Raw genomic sequence first — 26,522 nt, 5'->3', positions numbered from 1 at the left:
CCAAGATGTTTATTTTGGATTCCTTGACTTGATTCGTGCCCTCATGGGTCACTTCAAGTCTGTCCCAAATTTCTTTTGCTGAATTACAAGTTGAAATCCTATTGAATTCATTACGGTCTAAGGCACAATAGAAGACATTCATTGCTTTAGAGTTTAATTGTGCCTTCCTCATGTCATGTTCATCCCAGTCCATTTCTAGTTTAGGTACCTTAACACCATCTACGTAAATGGATGGGATGTATGGCCCATTTACTACAATGGACCACATCTCATAGTCTTGGGCTTGGATGAATATTTTCATCCTAGCCTTCCAGTATGAGTAGTCAGATCCATTGAAGAAAGGGGGTCTTTGGGTGGACTGACCCTCAATGTGAGAAGATCCAAATGGGGTTGTCATTTTGATCTTTTAACTCTTGAGTGGAAGAGTTTTTGGCTCTGATACCACTTGTTGCCCAGATAGACAACCCAAGAGGGGGGGTGGGGGTGAATTGGGTTTTTAAAATAATTTGGCTAATTAAAACTTTGTGGATGATTAATTAAAAACTATAGCAAGTTATTTAATTAAAGCCTAGTGCTGTGAGTAATGTGCGGGGAAGAAGATGAGAGACAATGCACTACAAACACAAAGTTTTATAGTGGTTCGGAGCTAACCCTTGCTCCTACGTCCACTCCCCAAGTCTCACTTGGGAATTTCACTATAACCCCCTTGGATTACAGCCGGTTGTTTTGCAAGCTCACAACCAAACTTGTTGTTTTACGAGCTCACAACGAACTCGGTCGGTTTTCCCAGGCTCACCGACTAGAACCAACCCCGATTGTTTTCCCGGGCTCACAATCAAACCCTTATACACGTTGGTTTTAACTTGGCTCACCAACCAACCTTAAACCCCTTGATTCAATCCCCCGATTGAATCAAGTAAATACAAGAGATAGAAGAAAACAGAAAATAGCTTCTCAAAAAGCAGATTTAAAACAATATAATCGTAAAGGAGTTAGAAGCCCTCAAACGCTTTTAAGCTGGTGAAGAGGTATGGCTTCTGGAACTCCGGTCTCCTCTTGAAAGAGTGGTCGACTTGAATGCAGGAGGAGAAGGCTTTGATTGTTGGGAAGAAGTTGTTGGAGCAGTAAATGCAGATCTTCCCTTTTTCGTTTAAGAGCACTTGGAGAGCTTGAAAACTTGAATGCTTGGAGTGGAATATCTGTTCTCTGCCTTGCTACAGTCCTCTGTGGCTATTTAAGCCAACCCCCACGGAAACTAGCCGTTACTCTGCTTTTTCTGGCCGTTCTGCACACTCTGCGCAGCCTGACAATATGACCGTTGGTGGGTTGGAGTCGACTCGCGCGATCAGGAGTCGACTCGGCTGTAGCAGGAGTCGACTCACGCTTTTCCGGAGTCGACTCGGCAACTGTTCCAAATTTGAATTAAAATTGCCGTCTTGACTGGGAGTCGACTCGTCTTGACCTGGAGTCGACTCGCCAACTTCTGGAGCTGACCTGGCAATTTTGGAGTCGGCTCATCCACTGAAGTCCGTGGATCCAATTTTGAATTTTGTCCACTCGAGTCGACTCGACTGTCCTGGGAGTCGACTCGAATCTCAGAGCCCGAACTCCCGATTCTCTGTCTTTTGGCTCATCCAGTCTTGGAGTCGACTCGAACTTCCTTGGAGTCGACTCGGCTCTCAGTTTCCGAAAGTTGGTCTTCTGCCTTTTGACGTGAAGCTTGTCTCGGAGTCGACTCGAGCTGTCTGTGAGTCGACTCGAATCTCAGAGGCAGTAACATGGTCTTCTGTCTGTTGATGGTCGCTCAGTCTCGGAGTCGACTCGCGTACTGCGGGAGTCGACTCGAATCTCAGAGTCCGAAAATCGTTCTCTGACTTTTTCCTTGTGTTCTTCTGAGAGTCGACTCTTACCTTCTTTGGAGTCGACCTGCCAACCATCGGAGTCGACTCGCGTTCCACTGGAGTCGACTCGAATCTCAGACCCGAAAACTGCTCTCTGACTTTTCTTTGTGTTTCTCTTGGAGTCGACTCTTACTACCCTGGAGTCGACTCGTTGAACATTGGAGTCGACTCGCGCACTTCGGGAGTCGACTCGTTGACAGTTTCTGAGTTGAAGCTTTCTGTCCTTCTGTCTGTTCTCAGTCGGAGTCGACTCGTACTGATCTGGAGTCGACTCGAGCTCGTGCCAGTGAACTTGATACGCTTGGAGTCGACTCGTGATACTCGGGAGTCGACTCGAGTCTCAGACTTTGGTTCAGCAGACTTCTTACCTTATCCAAAATACTATGAACCAAATCTAGAGACACTTGGACAGGATTTTCACTGAAACACTCAATTGAATTCATTAGTAATCACAAGATATACTCAAATGCTTTGAGCTCATCAAAATCAAATGGGGTTTTAATCAATCACTCCACACATTTTAATGTTGTTGTGATAGTAAAAAAATTGCATAATGTTAATATTTGGGAAGATCACCAAAGAAGGCAGTAGCTAATTCTCCCTGCTATAAGAGCTTGTCTGTTTCTGCAAACATTTGTCTGAAGCATGCAAATATTCATTTACATTATTTCATGACTTGTTTGCCCGGTGAAGTGTATTCGATTGCTCATACGGCAGAAAATAGTGGAAAAAAAGGAATCATGGCATGAATTTTTAAGAAAGTTGTTGGATATAGTTCATCAGGAACTCTTTTGAGGGCTCATTACAGATGCAGATGTTTTATTTTTCTGTTTTCTGATGGCTGAACTATAATAAAGAAAGCGGAAAAGGAGCTTTTTATGGTTGAATTTTGTAGAAGGACTACAGCATTCGGAGTAATCCAAATGGTGCTGGAATTGAGGGGGTGATAATTCCATCCGAGTTGTTCGGGTTTGAAACGCACGGGCGTCGATTAAATTAGGGGACCAGATGCCCCATGTCCGAACAGCTTGTTAGCGAATATACTTTCCTTCCATCTGTACCGAGGTGACGCTGGGGTGAGGTGATGTACCCACACGTGAGGCGGTGAGCCCAGAGGTCGGGGAAGGCACGCGAAACCTGCGACCTATATCAAACATTTTCTGGTGGAAGGGGGGCCCAGTAGTGGGGTTGCTACGCGGGTGGGCTGGTCCCCCCTCCTATTTTTTACCAAAAAAAAAAGGATTGGGTTATTGATGGCAAGCATGAGCAAATAGATTGGCCAATATGTAATCCAAGCTGCAAAAATCAACAATTTGTTTATCATATCAACAAATAATCAGATCACTTAACCAAAATCACCCGTGGATAACATTCCATGATTTAGAGATGGTGCAATTGGAACAGTACACGCAGTAAAGCAAGCAAACTCTTATGTAATCAATAAAAAATGCACAAAGAAGTAGATATGGATTTGGCTCATGCATTCCAATTTCACATTAAGTAAAGCAAGTCAGAAGTGGGCCGTGGGCCGCAAAAGGCAGAAGTTAATATCAGCGAAGATAAGTTGGTCACTTTTAACTGAGAAAGATGACTAGAAAAGGATCGATGTTATTACATCACATAATCCTATATTGACAACAATTCTTATGCAATAGATCCAGATATCTTTTATGAAATTCCCACAAACAGATGAACAATAGTTTACCATTTATAAATCACTTAAAAATATTTTGATTATGTAAACATCTATAACTAATTTAAATTAATATACTTTAATCTTCTAAAAATAATGAAGAATATAGACACCTTATATATTCAATAATAATAATTACATCAAAATTGAACGGGAGAATAGTATTACCAAAATAGTCATGCAACATTCAAACTTAACTAAGTCATAATCTTGAATAAAGAGACGTTAAGAAAGTGACTTGATTTTTGTTTTTGTTTTTATTTTTATTTTTTTTTGACTTATCAATTCGGTAAGTTTCAACTAGGTTTTAAAACATTTTTAGTACTCTCCGAGTCATTTTGATATTGGACTCAGTAGCTTTAATTTCGATGAAATTAGATCAAGCCGCAAGCCAGTTCAATGAGTTTTTCAACCTTGTTTTAAATCAAAGTTTAGAGTAGCAAACTTTTTAGAATCTTTATCCAAGAGAGTTCTATCCATTACAACAAAATTTCACGCCAAGCCATTAAAACTGTAATTATTTATTTATCTTTGAAGACCGTATCACTACCGAGCTTGTGATAAATCAACAAATAGACTTCACAGGAGGACTTTAATTTCCTCCTCTTTATTCCCTTCTATATAAATAATCAAATAAGTCTTTTGTTTTTAGAAGTGATCCTCATAAAATAAGCCATATTTCGGGGCGGGGTGGGAGGGATCAGTGATTACCACATATTGCAGGAAAATATCCGAGCTATGATTTGTGATGGAATGGTGCTTCAGATGAAGTATGTGTTCAGAGACGCTAATGAAATCGTAGATTGGGTGGCTTTTTTTGTTGCCAATCATTTCGAGGACCATCTTTAGAGATAGAGTTGTCCAGTGTTTTTCATGATGTGTTGCTTTTTGATTTTTTTAATTGTATCCGCGCACATGAATGATATTACCGTTTTTAGAAAAAAAAAGAAAAAAAAAAAAGAAAAGAACGGACAAGAGGCTTCATGGCATGCACAGCACGTGCCAAAAGCCTGGCCGAGCGAGTCAAAATCGCCGGGCTGCTTGCTTTGCTTCGAGCCTTCAGCTCGCCGAGCGCACGGACTTCCGCTCTCTGAGCTTCAGCCCGTATATCGGCCGCAGGTCGTGCTGCTTCGGGCCGGACCGAGCCCGCACAACGACCCCTCCAAACCTCTACTCAGTCCTCCATCGATCTCATCACCCCGACCCCCTTTTCTCCGGTCCCTCTGGCCGGCGATTCCCTCCTTTCCGCTCTCCCTTCCCTTCTCACCCGGAGGTCAGGAACTCCGATCTCGGCCGCCGGCCTTTGACTTCCAGCGAATTTGTATCTCCGGTGAGGATCAAATTCCATTTCTCAGTAACCCTAGATGCAGATCTTCCGCCTTAATTCTCTCGTAGACGTGGATTTCCCGTCTCTTCTTCAACCCCTAATCCTCCCTCCACCTCTCTCGCAAGCTCTAGCTTGGGATCTCCTTTCTTGTGTTTTTGTGCTGTAGATGGCGTGGTTGGATCTATACTTTTTCCGTGACTTGGTTTAGTGTTTTGCTTCATTTCATACTTGCTATGAATTTTATTCTTAAATTTACGTTTGATATCCATTTTAGCTTTTATTTTTTGGTCGAAATGGAAAGTGTTCTCCTGTATTTTCTTTCACGAATTGCATATGAATGCTAAGAGGGGAGTAAAGTATATATCATGAATGTCTCGATCAGATTGTATGGAAAAAAAAAAGAATTAGAATTTGAGTGGTAAACATGAAAGGCAGAGGTCTTTCATTTCATGGATTAATGCGCCGATTAGCATGGTTGATTCGAGTCGATATGTGTTATGCTAGTGCCTTATCCCTGCCGCATTCTAATGCTTTGACATGCTATTATGCCAGTGTGTGTGTGTGTGTGCCAGCCATTGACGTGGCATGACAGGTACTTTGCTAGTGCCAAGCTGAGACGGCACCAGCTTGTGATATCTCAATCTTTGTTTCATTTAACACCTAGACATGAGCTCTGGTTTTCAGGAAGATGGTTAGTTGAAGAGGCTTGTCAATCTCTACCCCTCAGCTAAGAGAACAGAAAAAATATGTTATTGCTTTTATGCTTTTTTAAGAAGTTTGGTGTACGTTACAAACTTCAATATATTTTGAAAGTGTTTCTACTTGTTTACACAATGTCGTCCTGAAGTATATTAAAATGCTCAATTATTGAAAAAAAACAAAAATCTCATATACTTCAATGAAGAAGTTTAATTAAAATTGTCAAGTGACTTTGTACAGGTGTTTGTTACTTAGGCATTTGCCTAGGCACCTGTGTGATTGTGTGGGCAATAAGTTAGATCCACTGCCTAACGTTTCTGAGGCATTTAACAAGTATACCTGCAGATAGCCAGAAATGATTCCGTACCAATTACTATTTTTTGATCTTTAATCTTCTGGTTCTAGATCTTGAATGTTATGTTTATCTGTGCAGGAAATATTGTATTGTTTTCATGGAAGTCGTTATTGGATTTTGAAAGTTATTGCTAAATACAAAGTATCTTAAGGCATCAAAGACAACGAAGAAATGTTCTCGTTGTTCTATGGACTCTGGAAATATCTCTTCAGCAAGACAGAGTATCGTATTCTTATTCTTGGAATTGACAAAGCTGGAAAAACTGTAATTCTTATCCTTCCTTATGCTTGTTATTTATATTCTGCTTTTTGAATTTACATTTCTGACATATAACCTAGTTTTAATGGTTAAAAATGTGGCATCTTCCTGAATTTGTATTGCTTTGGATGTACGTACAAGTTTCATGGTCTTTTATATTAGATGAATTAGAAGCTTTGTGTTCATGCTTTGGTTTCTTTTGTTTCACATGGTGTGGATGCACATTTGTCCTTTGTGGTATCATCATATTATAAGGATTATCGAACTGTATAATATGCCAAATTAGGCTGATTTCATTTTGAAAGTTTTTGGCTGTATTCCTGTTATGGTTTATGTTCACCTTCCCTGACTAGCTTTCTGATTCCTTCCCCTAGCATTTTTCATTATCCACATTTTCCTGAAAACGTCTCCCTACTCTTTCATTTTCAGTCAATTATATAAGCCAATGTGGTAGCCTTTTTTCTTATAACTAATGCTAAGGAGAGTAAAATATTTAACTAATGTTATGTAGTTCTTAATTATTGTAACTATAATAGTGGAGTTAAACTTGCATGATTTCATCCTTTCTACCATTGTTTTAAGTTGAAATTGAGGATTTCTTATTCATGGGAAAGTTATGTTCCAGTCGAGACATTTGTCCAATGTGATCATGTCAGTAAATGTACTTGAATGATTTTAAGGTTGATAATTTTTGTTTTACTGAATTTCATGCTCATATTGAAGATCATCCATGCATGAGAAATATTTCCTTTTCCTTCTTCAGCCTTCTTCCTTATGTTGCTAATTGAATCCTCTCACAACTGATTCATTTTCTATAGATATCCTATCCTGTCATTATCGTAACTTCTTGGAAAATTGGTTAGAATTTTCTTTTTCCCACTATATATTTCCCTTTTCTTGTAAGACAATTTCAATGGCACATTTTGGGCACGCTTTCTTTCACTCAAATAGGTTCGATTTTTTCCCTTTTTTATTTGAACCCTAATTTTGTCATTCTCTCTTCTTGTGCTGACATCTGAGAGCAATCCTGTTCTCTATTGAATTTTTGCAATTTTTTTGCACCATCAGTTACCCAATGCCTATTAGTTTTCTTTAAATTTTAATGTTGCTGTGCTATTACCTTTCAATTTCTTTGTTTCCATATTGTATTACGGACTTGAATGGAACCTTATTTTCTACTTGATAACTAATTCCTGTCATTTAATTGATGATAATAAGTAGCTTTTGTGTCAATTTATTGACTCTTCCAATGAACACGTAGATTCTTAACCTTATATAACAAGCTTTATCTTATTCATGTGGGATTAACTTTATGAAAAAGTCATAATCATCTGGACTTGTTCTTTTTTTCCCAGTTAAGTTGCAGCATGAGGTCAGCCTACTTTATTTAGTTTTGTCTCCTAGAGAAGGCTACTTTTTTGTTTTTTTGGTACAAAGAGAAGGCTACTCTAGGCAACAAAGACTTGCTATGAAACCTGTTGGGCTAGTTGGCAGGTACGAAGACATAACCTAATGAGTTATAAGTCCTCTCATCAACAATCGGATGATGATATTATGTACTGCATATGTTGGCTAGCATGATGTGTACCATGTTGGTTGTATGCCCGTTGCCAGTCCACATGCTAGGTGCTTGCTATGTTATATAGACTCACACATGCTAGGTGCTTGCTATGTTATATAGACTCAACTATGTGTGTCAAGCGGACGTACATGTGTAAGCATTGGATTAGGGATCTTAATGGGGTGGGTATGGGTCGGATAGACCATACTTGCCCCACAATTGAGAACCACGTACCCATACTTGACCATACTCGCCTTGGAGTGGGGCGGGGCATGTAAAGTTAGATGAGGCAGGTTGGGACAAGTCGAGATGGGTAAAGCTGCAAAAATCATTTTTTTATATACAAATTAAATAAATAAAAAAATAAAAAAAAAATCTCAGTACTTCACATAACATTAAACAAAATAAGAGTTGAAGACATAGAATATAACAAACCAAAATTTCAACAATAATATAAACAAAAACAGAAATATTATTCTTTAGGATGTTAAAAGTCTCTTAAAATAAGAAAAGCAATCAACTAAAGAAAACGAATAATTAAGCACATATCTTGTAGCCTTTCATAGGATTAATCTTTTTCATGATCAATCATAATACTTTCTTCTTCGTCATCATCATAATCATTATAATTGTCAAACCTTGTATATAATCGGGTTTGATTCGGAGGGAGGGACATTACCATTATTTGTACCTGCCCAGATCTGCTACTGGATTTAGAATGAAGACCTGTCCCTACTGCTGACTCTAAATGAGTCGGGTAAAACCTGCCCCAGTAGGGTCGAGACGGGTCAGGTACCTGATAAGGCGGATACCACCCGTACATCAGATCCTTTCAATATCTAAGTATTTCTTCTTGTAGATCCATGTCCAAGTGTCATACTAATGTTTATGTATATAAGTGTTTGGTGTGGGCACTTTTGACTAATCTGAAGGGTCCAGGTAGCATAGGGTGCTTGTGGCAAACAAGTAAGGTATTTGCTAGCCCATATTGATCTCTGTTGGTCCATCACTCATTCGTAGGGACTGATACAAACCAGCATAGGTGTTACACACAGATGTACCCCTTTTCCAAGCATGTACCCTGTAGGCATATTACATGCTGTTAGGCATTTACATGCTATTAAGCATGTTCTGCATTACTTCTTTTTCTCTGGATACACAAAATAACATTTTATATATAGCCGACAATTTGAAATTTTATGTCCTTCCGTTGCAGGTTCTCTTGTGTGTTACTTTTCTTCTGTCAACCAAGATAGAAATGCCACAGTTTGCTTCTCATCCTTGTTATAGGATCTCATGTTAAGTGTTGTTAGCGGGCCTTGTTTTGGGCTTCATATTGGCATTGCTTACCATTTATAGTGGGCCCATGAATCAACAATATACCTTAAACATATATTTAATACATAATTACTAGTTATAATATGTAGACAACCAAGGTTTAATATACCGGTACTGACCATGGTATCAGTTTCATACCAAATAGTATGGTACTGACTCATACTATACTAACTCATGGTATGATGTTGCTTATTGGTATTTATACCAGAATGCCTTTCGTTGTTTTTTGTTTTGTTTCAAAATTTTCAACCTTTCGAAGTCTAAAACGAATATTGTGGTTTTTGTCTATGCTTAAGTGCTTTTTGATAGGTTTGCGGTGTTGGAGTGCTGGTACTGGTCCTAATACCCAAGGGTTTCAATAAAGGTTATGAAACTAGCAACAAATAGATGTGGAACTAGTAACAAAAAAAAAAAGCATTATAGGGTGACATCCATGCTACAACATATTCAAATTTCATGCCAAATGGAAAAAAATTGGCTTGATTCTCCTATTTTTCTTTTTTTTTTTCTGCCAAGTAGAGGTCAAAAAGAATATGGTGGGATCAGAATTCACCAGATCAATGGGTGTTTCAATGTCGAGGAGCTAGGAATGGGTGGAAGCATTGCACCACCTTCCTTTTTTCCTCTGCCCTCCTCTCTTTCTTTCTCTTCCTCTCTCCCTTTCCCATCTTTCTCTCTCCCTCTCTTTCTCTCGATCAAAAGGGTCCCGACAGGTCATGGATTCCCCTAAATGTGAGTCTCTGAAATCAAGTCTCCCACTGGTTTAGGCTTTGTATTAGCCTAACTAGCTATCATACCTGCCCGAACCAAACAATACCGATCGGTACGTGCGGGATGTATCGATTTGCAATGGTTTAAGCATTTGGCACCTGGTACTAATGCTAGTTTCTATTAGAATGGTATAATACTGGCAGTACAATATCATTTCAACACTATTTAGATCCTTGTGGCCGACATTATTAGATCGCATAATCGGTCATGGAGTGTAATATTCTTCTAACTATTTATACAAATTTGAGTATGAAAATATTATTTTCATCTGATGAACATCAGATAACAACAATTAAGATGGCCATGGTGATGAGAATCATGTAGGCATGGTTGATATTCTTTTGTTATGTAAATAAAAAGTGTATATTTCCTTTATCTTATAGTTTGAGTTTGAAAAAAAATCATATTGTCGTGTGAAAAAAGGTATTTACTTATTTTTTTAATTCCTTATAGGTAGGTAAAGGAAATCTCTCATCTCCTTATTTGCTATAGGCTTCAAAATCAAACTGTGTTAGTTTCAGTTTGCCATTTGATCTTTCTTTGTTAATTTTCTCCTTGTTTCCATGCAAGTACCATCAAGTTTGGTCTTATACAAATTTTGCACTTACACAATTGTGCATATATTTAATGGAAAAAGGAGATATTATTTTTCAAATATACCTTTTTTTAACTTCTTGCTACATTAATAATATTATATGCTATTTTCATTTCAATTTTTTATACTCAATATGCTAAATTTAATGCTTAATATATTTTTTGGAAATGAAGACTTTGCTAGAGAAGTTAAAGTCATTGTATTCAAACTCGGAAGGGCTCCCACCTGACCGGATCGTTCCAACAGTTGGACTGAACATTGGTCGTATTGAAGCTTCAAATGCAAAACTTGTCTTTTGGGACTTAGGAGGTCAGGTACACGTTTTCCAGCCCAACTTAAAACTATGAAATTATTCTGAAGTTACAAGGCTTATGCCACTAGTTAGGCATTCTTTGTAAATAATGCCATTAGTTATACATGGTCTAGTTTGTTGCAGCAATTTTGACTATAGGGGAAGGAATTTTTTTTTCCTACATCTAAGGGAAAACATTACTAAGCCATCATATTGTTTCTACATATTTTATGTGCTCACTTTCTTTATAGAAAGAATTAGTAGGCAGTCATTTATAAAGATCATAATTCCTCATTACTCAAGTTGTAGCCTTCATTAATTAAGTCAGCAATTTCTTTCAGTCCATTTTACAACTCAAATCCAGTTCTTTAATTAATTATTTGCCATCAAAATTTAATGCATTTTTCCTACCATGTGTTATTGCAAGGTATATCTTGTAAAAATGAAAAGTTAGCATGATGCAAGATATTGTGTTTCAATAGCATTGGTTCACATAGCATTTACTAGCACAGATGCAGTACCTCATGGGCTGTCGTGGAATGGAATAAGTTCATCCAAGTAAAAGATGCAGTTTTTATCATTCTTGCATTATTAATTAATCCTTGAGGCCACATCTTTTCTTTTGATGGCTATTTGATCTGATATTGTTTAAAGTTATTGTTGGTTTGTATGTTATTGCTTTGAAGATTTATTCAGGTCATCTATACATATAATTAAATCCATTTATTAACAGTCAGCTCACATATTTAGCATGACTTAGGATGTCGAACATTTTGGATGGGTCAAAATAGTGTTTAAGCATTCAAATATATCTACTTTCAGTAAAAAGTCATTGAGAGAAGCATCAATGCCAAAAACACAAGTATTTACATGCATAAACATTTGTCGTATAAATTTGCGCATACAGTATATGTGCAGATGTATATATTTATATGTTTATATGGTAGCAGATCTAGGGGTGTAGGGGCCGAGGCCCGCCCAAGGAAAAAAAAAATCTTATGAAAAGTCATTTGGGGTTATGACTTTCTGTTTATACCCAGCCTTTCCCTCTCCCATCCACCAAGACCATAAGCACTTCATTTTTTTTTCAAAAAAAACAAATTATAAGGAAATTCTTTGGAAATTAGAACTCTATGTCAACCTGGCTTCCAGGCTGAAAACCAAAGGGAGAGAGGGGGTTTTGGGGGGGGGGGGGAGAGAGAGCTCCGATCTCATAGAAAAACAGAGGGATCACAGCTTCCTTGATATTGAGGTGGATCATTTTATACTATTACATATGCAATAGCTTCTTGTACTTGAAGGGCAACCCTGGATTTCATGGTTGTCATCTCACATCATTATGATATCACAAAATAGGATTACCAGTCCGGATATCTAATAATGAAATAGACGAGATTGTTTCATTTTGGTCAAAAATGAGACTGTTCATCACATCAAGGATGGCAAACATAAGGTGAGTGAAACATGATATTGTAATATTTAACCACATTTTGAGTAATTTAAATCACGTATATTTACATAAAAGGATAGAGTAGATATGGCGGCAATTGAAGCTGCTGTTTGATTAAATTTTGGTGAATATGACTCAAGTATGATTCTGCTTTAAAAATATCAGATGATGATAGTTCCATAAAATATGTTGCAATTGGTCTGTTTAGTGGAAAGTAACAATCCATAATCTGAATTCGTATCAATCTAAAATTTCACTGAATATGATAAATAACTCTAAGTTTAGATTTAGCAACAAACATGTGATCAATCTGAAAATTAATTTTTTTTGTGCAATATTTGATATAAAAAATTTAATTTTTTTTAATTAGTGTGATATGATGCATTTCACCCCCCCCCCCCCCCCCCCCCCCCCCGCGCCCCTGCGAAAAAAAAAGAAAAAAGTAAAATATTCTGGATCCACCCCTATGTTTATGTGTGTGTGCATGTTTGTGTGTCTGTGGTTGTAATACACATAGGGTGTAAAGAGAGGACTTTATTCTCACGACAAATTTCAAATCTGGGGATTGAAAAATGCTATCATAAATCATTAGATATGCTATATAAGACCTAAAATGCTTATGTACAAAAAATCACTTGTTTTTGAGCTGTTCTTATGCATTAAGACTTCCCCTATGTGTGTGTGTGTAGATATAATGGCATGATACCTTGTGTGATTTTTGGGTGACTTGAAGACATGCAAGGGGCCTCCAAAATATGTGATTTTTTGTACACAAACATTTTAAGCCTTCTAGGTTTAGAAAACTCCCAAAATTGAATTTTGTGGTGGGTGTAAAGTCCTCTTTCTACACCCTACATGTATTATAGTCACACTCTCCCTCAAAGTGCGTGCATGCACGTGTTACATGCATAGGCACTTTAGACCTTGTAGATTTCATCCAACAAATTAGAATTTCATATTGCAACTCAGATAACCGAATTTAGTGAGCATAAAGTCCTTTGTTACATATCGTCGGTCCCATTTCATTAGCTTTGTGATGCAAAACCAACATGGATGCCCTACTTATTCATAGGCATTTGAGGCCTTGTAGATCTTATCCCATGCTTTAAAATTTCAAACTGGAACTCAGATAGTTGGATTTTGTAGCGGGTGTAATGTCCTTCCTTACACCCTGTGTATCATAACTTCACCCATATATATGTAGGTTTTAAGCAAAAATATTTGGGTCTATTTCATTAGCCTTGTGATGCAAAACCAACTTCAACCATGTCAAAGATATTATTTAATAATCACATTCATATCTTAGATAAATAAATTAACACCATTTATATGTAACAATACATCATTAGAATATGAAATTCTATTTCTTTAATTTTTTTTAATGACAACATAGAATTGACACCTTACTGATCTCTTCATTGTTTTGAAAAAAAAATCTAAATAAAATTCTTTTAAACAATGCTTTTTATTCTGTCGAACTGGAATATGGTACTGCTTGAAAAAAATAATAATTCAGAATTCTCGTATGTAAATATACCTCTCCCACTATTCTCCATTTTGAGAAGTTCGTTTAGTTATTTTATAATTATTCTGCTCACTTTAAGTATTCTAAAACAGTTCTCTAGTTTCCAAATTGTAATTCATGTGATATTTGAGTTTCCTAGGTTTGATAAGCATCCCTTAATCTTTGTATTACTTGATTGCGTATCATGTGGAAAAAACTTATCTGCTTGGGAAATCATGGAAAACTTGGTCCATAGGAGTTACACAGAAACAGTGTGATAAGCATTTTCTACCACATTGTACCCTTCATCGGTTTTGTATTTTTTCAGTACCTGTTAGAAGTCATAATATTTCCTTTCCCAGTCACTGATATTCATATGTTAATAATGCTAACTTTCAACTCCAGATCCACAAATTACCTAAGTGCATGGGGACATTGATCTTTGGAGTTGAAAGTGAGTTTTGCATGTGATTGAACAACACAAGGAACCGGTGAATTAGATTGTAGATATTATCATAGGACTATTTGCTTCAAGCTACAAAAGGTTCTCAAAGTGAGATGGTAGGGGCTGGGTTTGCAAAAGTTTCATCTTTAAATGCATGACTGAAACATAATGTACTGCTTTCCATTATCAGAATTTAAACTTACCATATTTTAACTTATATTCACAGATTGGTCTGCGAACAATTTGGGAAAAATATTATGAGGAGGCACATGCTATAATCTATGTCATTGATACTGCTTGTCCGTCGTTATTTGAAGATTCTAAATCTGCATTAGGTTAGTATCAGTCACTACATTATCTCATGGAAAATTAATCATATCATATTAATTTTAGCCTACTATTGTCCTTCAGCGTAAATTTTATTTGCATCACTTTTGGATAGTCCATGTAGATATTACGAATAATAAAATCTAGAAACTGCTGAACAGAAAAGGTACTTCGACATGGGGATTTACAAGGGGCACCACTTCTAATACTAGCCAACAAGCAGGTTAGAGTTTTCCTCCTATCCATATTTTTTTCATTATTTTGAGTGATGTCTAAGTTACTACTGTTGCACGTATTATTTTCCTGTTTGAGTTTCTGTACCCCTTCTGATAGTCTTGGATCAGTTCCACAATCTCTTCATTGTATTTAATAATGTTAACCAATTTACGTGTGGCTTTATATTCGGCCTAACTTTGTAAGTGTTTTTTCATGTCCCCATTCATGCAAGTAAACATATTTTCTTAAATAAGTAGCTGTATGTTTCATGTTCACTGATCTTTTAAAACTTGCCAAAAGTGGCCATTTTATTATGCAAAGCTTGTTCATCTGGACCTGGATATGTTTATGCATTTACTTGATGATTTGGACATAGCTATTAATTTTTGTCTGAAATAATCCAGTATTATGCTTGTTGAGTTTTTAACAAATTGGCTCATTCCTTATGTTCATGGATTGTACAAATGTCATCTTAAGTGAACAACATTCATAAGCTAGTAGAAGTGATCGGTCAACTTGTTTTGATGGGTCATCACATTATGACTGGGTCAAGATGAGCTTCCGCAAGTCAAGTGAGCTCAGTGAGCTTCAGCAAGTCAAGCTATGTTTGGGGCCAAGTTTCAAGAGCTCGACTGTGGTCAAGATGGTTGCTGGCTGAGCTGCAGCAGTTCAATATACAGGCTTACTACTCAATTCTAGTGATTCTCTGAAAGAGATCTCCCTTCCCACCTCGAACCTCAGTGGAGACCCTCTCTACCTCCCCTTGGACAATGACACCATCCCTCCCCAGGTCTCTCATCCTTGTAGCTTAGTGGTGTCAGTGCATCTAAACCTCATCCTCATTGGCCAAAAAACCTCCTCTGCCCCTTGACCATGTTCTATCTTGCTCCTCCCAATACCTACCCCCTTCGCTATCTCCTGCTCCGTGACCCCGACCACCATCTACAGCACGCTATGCAAATCAGCCATCCGCTCGCTGGAAAGATCGGTGATTATGGCCTGATTTATGCAGTGGACGTTCAATTCTCCAACTCCTGCCAGTAGTTGTTGGACAAGTTGAGGATAATTGATGCATGAAGGAGGCAGTAGAGGAAGCTGGCAAAATGAGGGGAATTGTAGTTGTCATGGAGGGTGATAGTAGACTCAAAGAGGCCGTGCAGTTGAGTCACTGCCATAGTCTAAGAACACCTTGCCAACATAGGATAGGAAGGGTAGTGCAAGCGTTCAAAAGGTGTCTACAGTTTTGGGGATGCTCCAATTGGTCTTATGTTGAAGAGAATCTTCTAGAAGGAGAATCTGATGCTTTTTGGAATGATTTTTTTTAATGAATATTCTGAGAAGAGTCCCAGATATGAGCCATTGAAGGCTTATGCATGTAATCTTCAGAAATTATGACATCTAAGTAAAGCCAATTGGGAGAGGTTCTTATTTACATGGAATTAGCGAATAGCAATTCCACAAACAGACCATTTAAATTGTGGTATCTTAACAATGTGTGGTGATATTTGACTTCTTCAAGGGTTTAAAAAATGACTTTACAATGTTATAGTGGCCGTCATAGCAAGGTCAATTGTTATGTTATATATATAGATGATCCGAATTTGAATGACAATCCATAGCATTACTTCATTTAATTGCCTGTCATATAATGAAACTAAAGGTCGCTATTTGAAATATCCACTGTTTATCTGAATAGAATTAATGTTTTATAAATTCAAATTTTTATGTCAGCTGGAAAAGTATATTTTATTCAGTGAAAGTGATTTGAGCAAATAACCCCATTATCATTTTGCATTTTTAATTATTTCCTATTATAATGTTAAATAATAACCATCATTAATAGTCACTATTTTATTGCCAATATAAACCATAATTTGGTACTGTTGTCTGATTGAATCCTTGCGGAAAAGTATATTTTATTCAGTGAAAGTGATTTGAGCAAATAACCCCATTATCATTTTGCATTTTTAATTATTTCCTATTATAATGTTAAATAATTACCATCATAATAGTCACTATTTTATTGCCAATGTAAACCATAATTTGGTACTGTTGTCTGATTGAATCCTTGCCTTTCCTTTTGGAAAAGATGTTAATATGTAAAAAAAGAAAAAAAGGCATTTCATCTGAACTAACAGTTTCCAATTGTCGTGCCTCTGATAAAAATCGCTGCAGCTGCATCCATCCAAATAAAATAATTCATCACATACAACTCTGGTTGTTGCAGTACCAGGCCCATACAAGTCTATCTACAGTGCAGCTTAAAGGACCGAATAGCCCTTAGCTTTATGTTTGTAGCATTTTTCAAAATTTAAATTTCACAAGGCTTGTGACATTCACTTTGATAGAATTTAAGATTTCAGTACATTAAAGAGCTAATGTTAAAGCTATATTGGTAGTACTAATATTCATAACTAGTTTCAAGTTCAGACAAACACAGTGTGACATTCAAATGTGGGAGTCATTACTTTTTGGTGAGAGGTAGGAATCATTGCTTTATATAATGAAGGTAAAGTTCCTTATGTTTCAAATTTTCAAGATTCCAGACATCTATCAAATATCCAAAATGTCGGGCAATCAAGTTCTAGTGCTGACTGTGGGGTTAAGAAACCTATGTCAAGAGCAAGCTACGAATATTGTCGCATATACCTAACATATGAATTGGACATGATTAGGTCACTTTAAAAATACTTTACAGAAAGATTTTCGACAGCTGAAGTGTATGTTCACGAGAGGATGAATAACTTGCTTTTGCGGTATTAAGATTGTCAAACACAACTAATTGTTAAATTTTTAGGGAAAGTTTTAGAAAAAAAATGACTGTCTATGGATTTTCTGTTCCCAGTTCAATGAGGTTCTATGAGCACCAAATTATTTCAAGGTCAAGAGGGAAGGACCCATGGTTTATGTGGGCAATACTTGCTCAAATCTTGTATAACATTAATTTCTAATAGGACCAGTGGAAATTTTAATGGATAGAATCAGAATTGATGCTTCAGATTTCTTGTTCTAAATATAAATAGTGGCAGGATCTTCCTGGAGCTGTGTCTGCTGAAGAACTGGCCAGATATTTGGATCTCAAAGAGTTGGATGGAAGGCTATGCATGTTTGAAGCTGTATCTGCATATGATGGGTGAGTAGATCAACCTCATCTCCCTTACCCACACACATTGTCAAAACTTATCTTACATGAAGATGAAGTGGCAAGGAACCCTATTAAAATCCTCCTCCTCATAAACTGCCTCGATAATGGCTATGGTTGATATATTCTAGGCAAGTAAATTATGAAAGTCAATTGAAGGAGAATGTGCAAATAATGTGGGTTTGGATGCATATCCATGCATATCTACCCTATCCAAACAATGTCCATTGAATGGCTGGAATGCATAACCTTGAACCTTGAATTCACAGGAATGGTGTAGCAAGGGAAACATAGGAGGTACATGAGAATTGAGAAGCTGTGGATTTTGCAGTCCTAAGATTTTGCAGTCCTAAGATTTTGCGATGCTGCAAGTCACTATTCAAATGAATGTAACATCTTGTTTATGGATATGCTTAGGAAGCCCAATTTCAAGTTAGCCAGACAGGTCATCAGCTACTCTGCAGTATACCATTCCAAGTGGATCTCCCCATGGGATCTCCAACTACAGATATCATATTTTTGGCATCCTTGAACCCATGGAACATCAGTTTCTCCTTTCACTAAAGATTGATTTTTATTCTATCAACATTTAATTATTCTGTATTGCGTTATTCAGTAATCCATAATCACCATGTTTTCTTGTTTGCAGGATGGGTATTAAACTTGCCATTGACTGGTTAGTGGAGGTCATGGAAAGAAGTAAGCGCACTGAGTTGTTAAGAGTACGTGCAGGTGCAGCTGGGCATCTTTAGCAACTCCCTTCCAATCAACAAAGAAAATGTCTGGCAACATCCTTGCCCCAATTTATGTTAGAAATCATCCAAAGTGAAGCATTTTCTGCAGAGATAGTGCGTACTGATCCAGAGATGTAATATATGCAAGCAGGCTACATTCAGTTGGGTTCATTTTAAAGTCCTGGTCGATTACATTATATTGTTCCTATACAGTTTCCAAGTTACCTTGTGTAGCTTGATGTTCTAGATGGAGAGATTATTCTTGAACCATTTTGCCATGTGGCATGTATTTTGTTCGGCCTTGTTAAATCTGACAGCATATTGGATAGCATCAATACACAATAAAGCCAGCCAATACGAACGCAAAGATAAGATTTTTGAAGGATGTGAAGTATTCAGTTTTAATGCAAGCTCTATATTCTGTAAATTGGGTGCTTAAACTTATCTGCAGAGTTGATTTGAGTGATGCTAGTTCTTTTGGAATTGGTGAGATACTGAATTTACAGATTCTTGTCCAAAAAATGGAAAGCTGAAGATTGGGCGGGGAATGGGGAGTGTGTGTTTTTTGTCTCACTTTTACCACTGTTAGCACATAACTTTCCTACTGATATTAGATCTGGACCATCTTATCTTGCTGTAATCTCTAATTCCAATTGGAGGTTACATCAACAAGGCTAATTGTTTCTTACATAAGAAATAAAGAAAAATAATCCAAATTCATTCTGCTCATAGATGGAAGCTGGAGCGCTCTCGGAACATGCAGTAATAATGTTTTCTGCAAAATTTTGGTGTGTACATGCTATGTAATTCTGGTCTTCAGACTGTTTAAATGCTTCAATGTGATACAACCACTAATGCTCTTCAAGAAGGTTGCCAGCATGATTCTCATGGCAAAGGATTAGCAGACCTTCATAGGATAACATGTAATATAATTACATCTCCTCCTAGAACCAGAACATAGTATCCTTGGATTACCTATCCTATTATAACCCGAGTGTCTCAAATACAGAAATAGTATCTAACTCTCTCTAGATCCCATAGTTACATAGGTTTTGTGTACTAAGCCATTCTTTTCTTATTATTAGATTATCACCCTCCAGACTCCACTGCCGCACATCCCTGTAATTTCTTTCACCTGGGCTTAATAAACTTGTGCTCGATGAGAAAAACTGCAAATGCTGTTCTCTTCTCACAGAGAGTGAGGGAAGACCCACCTAAAAGCAAATTACTCAAGTTCAAATATTAGGATCCAATTTTCCATCCTCCAAATAGAGGGGTAGTCTGACCGCTGTGACATTGCTCAATTCACCCCAATCGAGTTTTCTCAGAAGAAAGTTTGTAACTAATTAATTGATCAGGACCAAACAATTCCTTGAATGTGCCAGTTCTTTTTTACAGGCATGTGAGGATTCTGGTGATAAATTCAGAAACCCTGCTACTATTATTTTCTAGATCAACAAAAAAGGAGATAGCATGTTTCAGTATTCATCCAACCACAGAACAACAGAATTATGCATTCCCTGCCTCCAGTGTAAACAATATATGCTTAAGAGTCATATCATTCATTAGTCTTCTCACACTAATTCACACATTCAAATCGTCCGTTTTAACACTTTGATAGGACAATGGCAATGCAAGAAATCTAGTCCAACATGCTACCCCTATATCGAGAGATGCTAACCAAATGCCCAGTGCCAAGTGTAACGACTTAAAAAACTTCATCCAAAATAACTAGTTGAAAGGTATTTTTTTCGATTTCTTAGTCTTGTATAAGTACCCAAGATCTTCTAGACAAATAACCAATGTGAGACTAAACACACGTCCGCATAGATTCTCACATACTTCTCCTATTCAAGTGCTAAGGATTCAAATCTATTCAAATCTAATCACAAGTACCACGATAGGTCTGTGGTCAGCCTCTATGAACCTATGTTGTAGTGTTCCCTAGTCTACATGGGTTATAGGCTAGATCTTTTATGATACCATTTTATAACAATCCAGAATCTTATCCAAAATAGCTAGTTGGAAGCTATTTTTTGATTTCTTGATCTTGTGTAAGTACCCAAGATTTTTTAGTCGAATAACTGATGTGAGATTAAATATATGTCCGCACAAGTTCTCACAGCAAGTGTTATGGCGGCATCAATTATACAGTCCACGAGAAAGGAAAAAAATAGTACTAAAGTTGAGGAGTTTTCTTTTCATTTCATTTCGACATGAAAGGAGCTGCAAACTTTGTGTCATTTGGCGGTGAGCAATCCCATGAACAAATAAAAGTTCAACAACAGCCATGCATTATTTTCTTGTTTTCAGAAGGCATACGGAGACAGTAACACCAGAGCAGAGAGCTGGTTATACGGCAAACACATGCCTCACCCTCACCTTGGCCGCTCCGCTCACTCTCGCCACCTCCCTGGCGATTCCCTGCAGCTCGGCCTCCTCCATCTTCCTATGCGACGACACCACCACCACCTGCGTCCCGGTCAATTCGTCGCAGATCCTCCCCACCTCGGCCATCACCTCCCCGACCATCCCCGCCTTCCCCTTTCTCACCAGCATCCTCACCAGCGCCACCACGTGCTTGTAAAACCCGCCGCCTTCCGCCGCCGCCGCCGTCACCGCCTCCCCCTTCTCCTCCTTCTCGGAAACCGCGTGGAGGAGCCTCCTCGCGTCCCGATCCACGGCGTCGAGCGCACCGTCGCAGCGGGCGGCGTCGACTAGGGCGGCGGCGTAGCCGGTGGCGGCGCGGCGGTGGACGTGGGTGGAGGGTTTGGAGAGGGGGTGGGGGCGGGGAGGGGAGGAAAGGGAGAGGTGGGGGAGGGGTTTGTGGGGGTCGAGGGAGAGGGATTGCGAGGGCGGTTTGGGCTTGGCGGAGAGGTTGGGGAGGAGATGGGAGGATGGGTGAGGTTTGAGGAGATTGGGGAGGTCTCGGGGGTGGGGGGTTGATAGGAAGGCGCCGGGGCGGAGGGAGGAGACGGGGGTGGAGAGGGCGTCCATGGGCGAAGAGGACGAGGAAGGAGGTGAGAGCCTGCGAGGTGTTTGCTTATCGACCCAAAAGAATAGAACGCTATGTGGTAGACGATTATTTAGAAATAGAAAGCATATCCATCGCGAAGGTTCGCGTGAATGGTCAGAGCGTCCGCGTACATGAAATCTTATCTTCGGAAAAGCTAAGTGGCATTATCATTGAAGGTCAAAAGGGGGCGAGCCTGGCGAGGGCTGCAAATGGATCAGGTCAACCTCTAACCCAATTTCATAACAACTTGATTAGATACAATCTGATCCTTTTTGGAAACTCATTGATCGGATCAGGATCAAAAAAGTAAACCCAAAATTAAAAATCAAATTGGGTCTGCGCTCTGTATTGAATCCGACCTACCTATACCTTTTATTCTTCTCCTCAAAATTCATTTTAAATTTGTCGAGCAATCCATCAACTGAATTACTTTTTCTTTGTTTATCCGAATAACCTCATCTACTCTTATTTAACTATATTTAAGTATGTATTGTTTATTTCAGTGGATTTTTATTTACAATATTCTCAAAGATATTGATATTTATTATTTAAAATTGTAGTTGTAAGCTTGTTCTCTGAGAATGACTACTACTTGTATCAAATTTTTGAATAAAAATTCATGTTTAATTTGACATTTGTTTAGTTTGTCTAATAATATTCAGTATTTTATACTTGACTGACAATTATTATATATTTAGTTAATGATAGCCAAATATTTGACTCAAACTACAAATCTAGCTTGGCTCAAATTTGACCTAAGCCAGAATATTCTGCGTTAGGTTGGGCTCATGCTCGAGCGCAACCCAATCTGAATGTCCTATTGGATCTAAAATATTTTTTCATGGCCCTAATAACACGACCCAATTTAATTGGCTAATGAATTGGATCCAGATCCAAAATCAAGACTCGATCATGAACTCAAGTTGAACCATGATCTATATTAAAATTACTTATGCATATAGGCAAAACTAGTCTACACATGACAAGAGCCAACCCCTCCGTCTTAAAACATGTTTCTATATCACACAATATAAAATAAGTGAGAAAGAACTATTGTTCTCACCTCAGAGTCACATAAGTCCTACTCCAAAGAATTTTACTATGAAGAGGACTTTAATGCTATCTTACATGGGTAGAAGTATCTTAATTTTGCTTTATTATTTATTATTATTTTTTATCTCCTCTTGCTATTGTAATAAAGGCATCATCTTACTCTTCCAACCAAAACAATCTTGCAAAATGAATAATCCAACCAAAAGAAGAGTTTTATATATATATATATATATATATATATATGTATATATATATATATATATATATATATATATATATATATATATATATATATATATATATATATATATATATATGTATGTATGTATCGAAATGAAGGCGTGGCCTGTTCCGAATGCTTCTCCGATCTTAAAGTTCTCGTGAAAAGAATAAGTGAAAAGGGGAGCACTCTTCTATAGATCAACTCAGTTCCGAATGCTTCTCCGATCTTAAAGTTCTCGTGAAAAGAATAAGTGAAAAGGGGAGCACTCTTCTATAGATCAACTCAACAGCTCCTATGGTGCAAAAAAGTGAAAAATTTAGCCGAATATATCTTCGAGCGCGTCAAAATCTTTCGATATACATATATATTGAAATGAAGGCATCACCCGTTCCAAATGCTTCTCCAATCCTGAAGTTCTCGCGAAAAGAATAAGTGAAAAGGGGAACACTTTTCTATAGATCAACTCAACAGCTCGCAAAGAAATGAAAAATTCGGCCGAATATATCTTGGAGCGCAGAGTTAGAAAAACTTTAGGTAAACCCCACTTCCCCTGTTTTTATATATATTGCTGAACCAATTATATAAGAGTATTATTGTTATGAACCAAATCAAGCAGATCCACGCCCACTCGCTCCGGCATGGCATCGACTACACCCAACTCCTCGTTTTGAAGCTCCTCCAAATCCCCAACATCCCCTACGCCCGCTCCCTCCTCGACTCCAACCCCACGCCTCCCTCCACCTTCCACTATAACAAGCTCCTCCAGGCCTACGCCGCCCGCGGCCCCTTCGACCAATGCCTCGCCCTCTTCGCCCGCATGCGCCGCCGCCCGCTCCACCACCCACCCAACCCCCACTCCTTCGTCTTCCTCTTCTCCGCCTGCGCCTCCTTCGCCCGCCCCGCCCACGGCCGCGCCCTCCATGCCCACTTCCACAAGTCCGGCTTCCCCTTCGACGCCTTCGTCGCCACCTCCCTCCTCGACATGTACGCCAAGGCCGGCCTCCTAGCCTCCGCCCGCCGCCTGTTCGACGAAATGCCCCACAGAGACCTCGCTCTCTGGAACTCCATGATAGGCGGCTACGCCAAGTGCGGCGAGCTCGCAGAAGCAAAGGAGCTCTTTGACATGATGCCTCTTAGAAATGTCATCTCGTGGACGTCCATGATCTCCGGCTACTCCCAGAACGGGAGGTATGAGGAGGCTATCCAGATGTTTTCTAGTATGTGGGAGGAGGGCGAATTGAGGCCGAATGAGGTGACGCTTGCGAGCGTCCTCCCTGCTTGTGCGAACCTTGGGGCAATGGGGTTGGGGGAGAGGATTGACGTGTATGCGAGGGAGAATGGGCTCATTGGGAACGTGTTTGTCAGCAACGCTTTGGTGGAGATGTATGCCAAGTGCGGGAACATCGAGCGTGCAAGATGGGTGTTTGATGAGTTGGGCGAGCGGAGGAATTTGTGCTCGTGGAATTCGATGATTATGGGGTTGGCGGTGCATGGAAGGTGGAGAGAGTCTCTTGAGCTTTTCCATGAGATGAGGGTAAGTTTCTCTTCTAAGTTTCTTTGGTTGCTTCTTACCAATTGTCGATTTGTGATTGGTGCTAATATCCTGTTTATTCTTTTCAAAGAATAGTTGAGAGATGTTTCTTTCATAGTACAGAACAATTTTTGCTCTAGGCTTATGAAACATTTGAACTAACTTAATTGTTTAAATATGCGCACTATATTAAAGAAAACTAGCTTCTCTCCTCCGTTTGTAATTATATTTTTTCATGATTATGAAAGGAAATAAGTCATGAATTACAAAAATAAGAAGTGGTAGAACCTATGTGTCAAAGGATTGAAAAAAGAAATGAGGTTATTTACAATGCCTCCATTAAATATATGTTTCTTGGAGACTAATGATTCACAAAAGCCAAGCCCATATTGTTGATTGAACATTATGGTTGGGATGTTAAATATTGATGCATGTGTAGTTTACTCATCTGTAAAGAGATGCATTTGAGCTCTTTGTTTTTGTGAAAAATTTTTGATGCATGTGTGGGATAAATTTGAAGCCCCCCCAAAAAGAAATCCCTGACTATCACATATCAAACATCATTAGATTTTAAAGAGAAAGTTATCGTGCCTAAAAAATTTTGTACATTCTGCAGATTAAGATATCCCTTGGGTCTACCCTCTATCGTATTCTTTGTGTTCTTATTGTCCATCATCCTTTAATTATGGCTGGACTTGAATAACTTTTCACTAACAAGTGTTCACATCCATATCTGATGATAGGCAAGAGGTATTGTCCCTGATGATATTACATTTGTCGGTGTTCTCTTAGCGTGCACTCATGGAGGACTAGTAGCAGAGGGGCAGCATTTCTTTGGATCCATGGAGAAAGTGTTTTCTCTTACTCCTAAACTAGAACACTATGGTTGCATGGTGGATCTACTGGGTCGTGCTGGACTACTAAAAGAAGCATACGGTCTGATAACAAGTATGCCAATGGAAGCAGATTCAGTGATTTGGGGAACCCTACTGGGAGCCTGCAGTTTCCATGGTGAGATCCAATTGGCAGAAATAGCAGCAGAGTTCCTCTCTAAGCTTGAGCCGTGGAACCCAGGGAACCATGTGATTCTTTCAAACATATATGCATCATCAGGCAGGTGGGATTGTGTTGCTAAAGTATGGAAGCTGATGAAAGGGAAGCAACATAAGAAATCAGCTGGATATAGCTTTATTGAGTTAGGAGGAAGCATGCATAAGTTTCTTGTGGAGGATAAATCCCATCCTAGATTTAAAGAGATATATGGATTGCTGGATGAGATTACAGCGATTATGAAGCTTCTTGGTTATGTTCCCAATTTGGATCTCCAGGTTGAAAGCTGAGTGATCTGTTCATCTTGATGGACTTTGCAATGCATGGATAGCTGCAAGACTAATATGTTGAAGACGATTGAAGAATGCTGTCGAGTTGTTGCATTAGAGAAAAATAGTTTCAGTAATTTTGCACATGATGAGTATGCCTGAATCCGGCTGATGGAGTGGTGTTTTAATCTCACTGGAGCTTGACACACTACATGCACATTGTAACAAAAGAGGAAATAGTGTTTGCTGGGTGTCTGTGATTTTACCAAGGGTTGAAACAAAAATGAAGGTCAGATGTCAAGAGTGAAGGTTTTCTTAAGAGAAGTGCAAGAGCTGTGGGCCTGTCCAAATTGTGAAGACAGATAAAGGAAGAGCCTCTCAGGATTTTCGGGTTATATATTAGAATATATGTCTGCTGGAGAAACTGATGCAGAAGAATGCATGTAGATTTTTAATGAATGGGCTGATGAAGCTACAGGAATCTTTTTGGTGAGTAGAGTTATGCTGATTTTAGATTTTGGCCTCGTCAGACCTGTTTATTTTTAATCTGCAGGGTGATTGGTGGATCCAAACAATAGTGAAACATAGCAGATAGCAAGTTCATGATTTTACAAGAAGCTTAAAGGCCCTTATCAATGTAGAAATCTCAAGCCATTGTTTTATTCAGAGCTCTATGGAGGTCTTCATCTGATAACCTCCTTAAGTATTTATAGAAAAACTGCCTGCAAGCTTCTTTCATGAATAATTATCTACAGATAGTTATTTACAGGAA

At 38.5% G+C, this 26,522-nt stretch overlaps 3 protein-coding genes across 7 annotated transcripts; 2 read left to right on the top strand and 1 right to left on the bottom strand.

Moving 5' to 3' along the window:
- Positions 1-4,559: 4,559 nt before the first annotated feature.
- LOC103716722 (uncharacterized) lies at positions 4,560-19,035 on the top strand. Of its 4 annotated transcripts, XM_026808311.4 has the most exons (8): positions 4,648-4,924; positions 6,054-6,239; positions 10,672-10,812; positions 14,416-14,524; positions 14,678-14,739; positions 17,762-17,865; positions 18,144-18,171; positions 18,292-19,035. In XM_026808311.4, the coding sequence occupies exons 2-7, from the start codon at positions 6,147-6,149 to the stop codon at positions 18,166-18,168; spliced, it is 534 nt and encodes a 177-aa protein (XP_026664112.2). In that variant the 5' UTR covers positions 4,648-4,924; positions 6,054-6,146; the 3' UTR covers positions 18,169-18,171; positions 18,292-19,035. The 4 variants fall into 4 exon arrangements, with proteins under 4 accessions (XP_008803059.2, XP_089781955.1, XP_026664112.2 ...); XM_008804837.6 differs by lacking the exon at positions 18,144-18,171 and having other exon boundaries at positions 4,560-4,924; positions 18,524-19,035; XM_089925829.1 differs by having other exon boundaries at positions 4,583-4,924; positions 18,144-19,035.
- Positions 19,036-20,782: 1,747 nt separating this feature from the next.
- On the bottom strand, positions 20,783-21,787 carry LOC120104438 (ATPase, F1 complex, OSCP/delta subunit protein). Its single transcript, XM_039115620.3, has one exon. The coding sequence runs from the start codon at positions 21,603-21,605 to the stop codon at positions 20,961-20,963; it is 645 nt and encodes a 214-aa protein (XP_038971548.3). The 5' UTR covers positions 21,606-21,787; the 3' UTR covers positions 20,783-20,960.
- A 1,324-nt stretch (positions 21,788-23,111) lies between these two features.
- Positions 23,112-26,522, top strand: LOC103716720 (Pentatricopeptide repeat (PPR) superfamily protein). Of its 2 annotated transcripts, XM_039115618.3 has the most exons (3): positions 23,112-23,434; positions 23,517-24,434; positions 25,175-26,522. In XM_039115618.3, the coding sequence occupies exons 2-3, from the start codon at positions 23,718-23,720 to the stop codon at positions 25,769-25,771; spliced, it is 1,314 nt and encodes a 437-aa protein (XP_038971546.3). In that variant the 5' UTR covers positions 23,112-23,434; positions 23,517-23,717; the 3' UTR covers positions 25,772-26,522. The 2 variants fall into 2 exon arrangements, with proteins under 2 accessions (XP_038971546.3, XP_008803058.4); XM_008804836.6 differs by having other exon boundaries at positions 23,112-24,434.

This window comes from Phoenix dactylifera, chromosome 10 (genome assembly GCF_051530095.1).
Source record: "Phoenix dactylifera cultivar Ajwa chromosome 10, Ajwa_hap1_PhDact_Kaust_v1.1, whole genome shotgun sequence".
In the NCBI taxonomy this organism is placed as follows: Eukaryota; Viridiplantae; Streptophyta; class Magnoliopsida; order Arecales; family Arecaceae; genus Phoenix; species Phoenix dactylifera.
The sequence above is the reverse complement of the archived record's forward strand: the minus strand, read 5'-3'. Positions and strand labels throughout refer to the sequence as shown.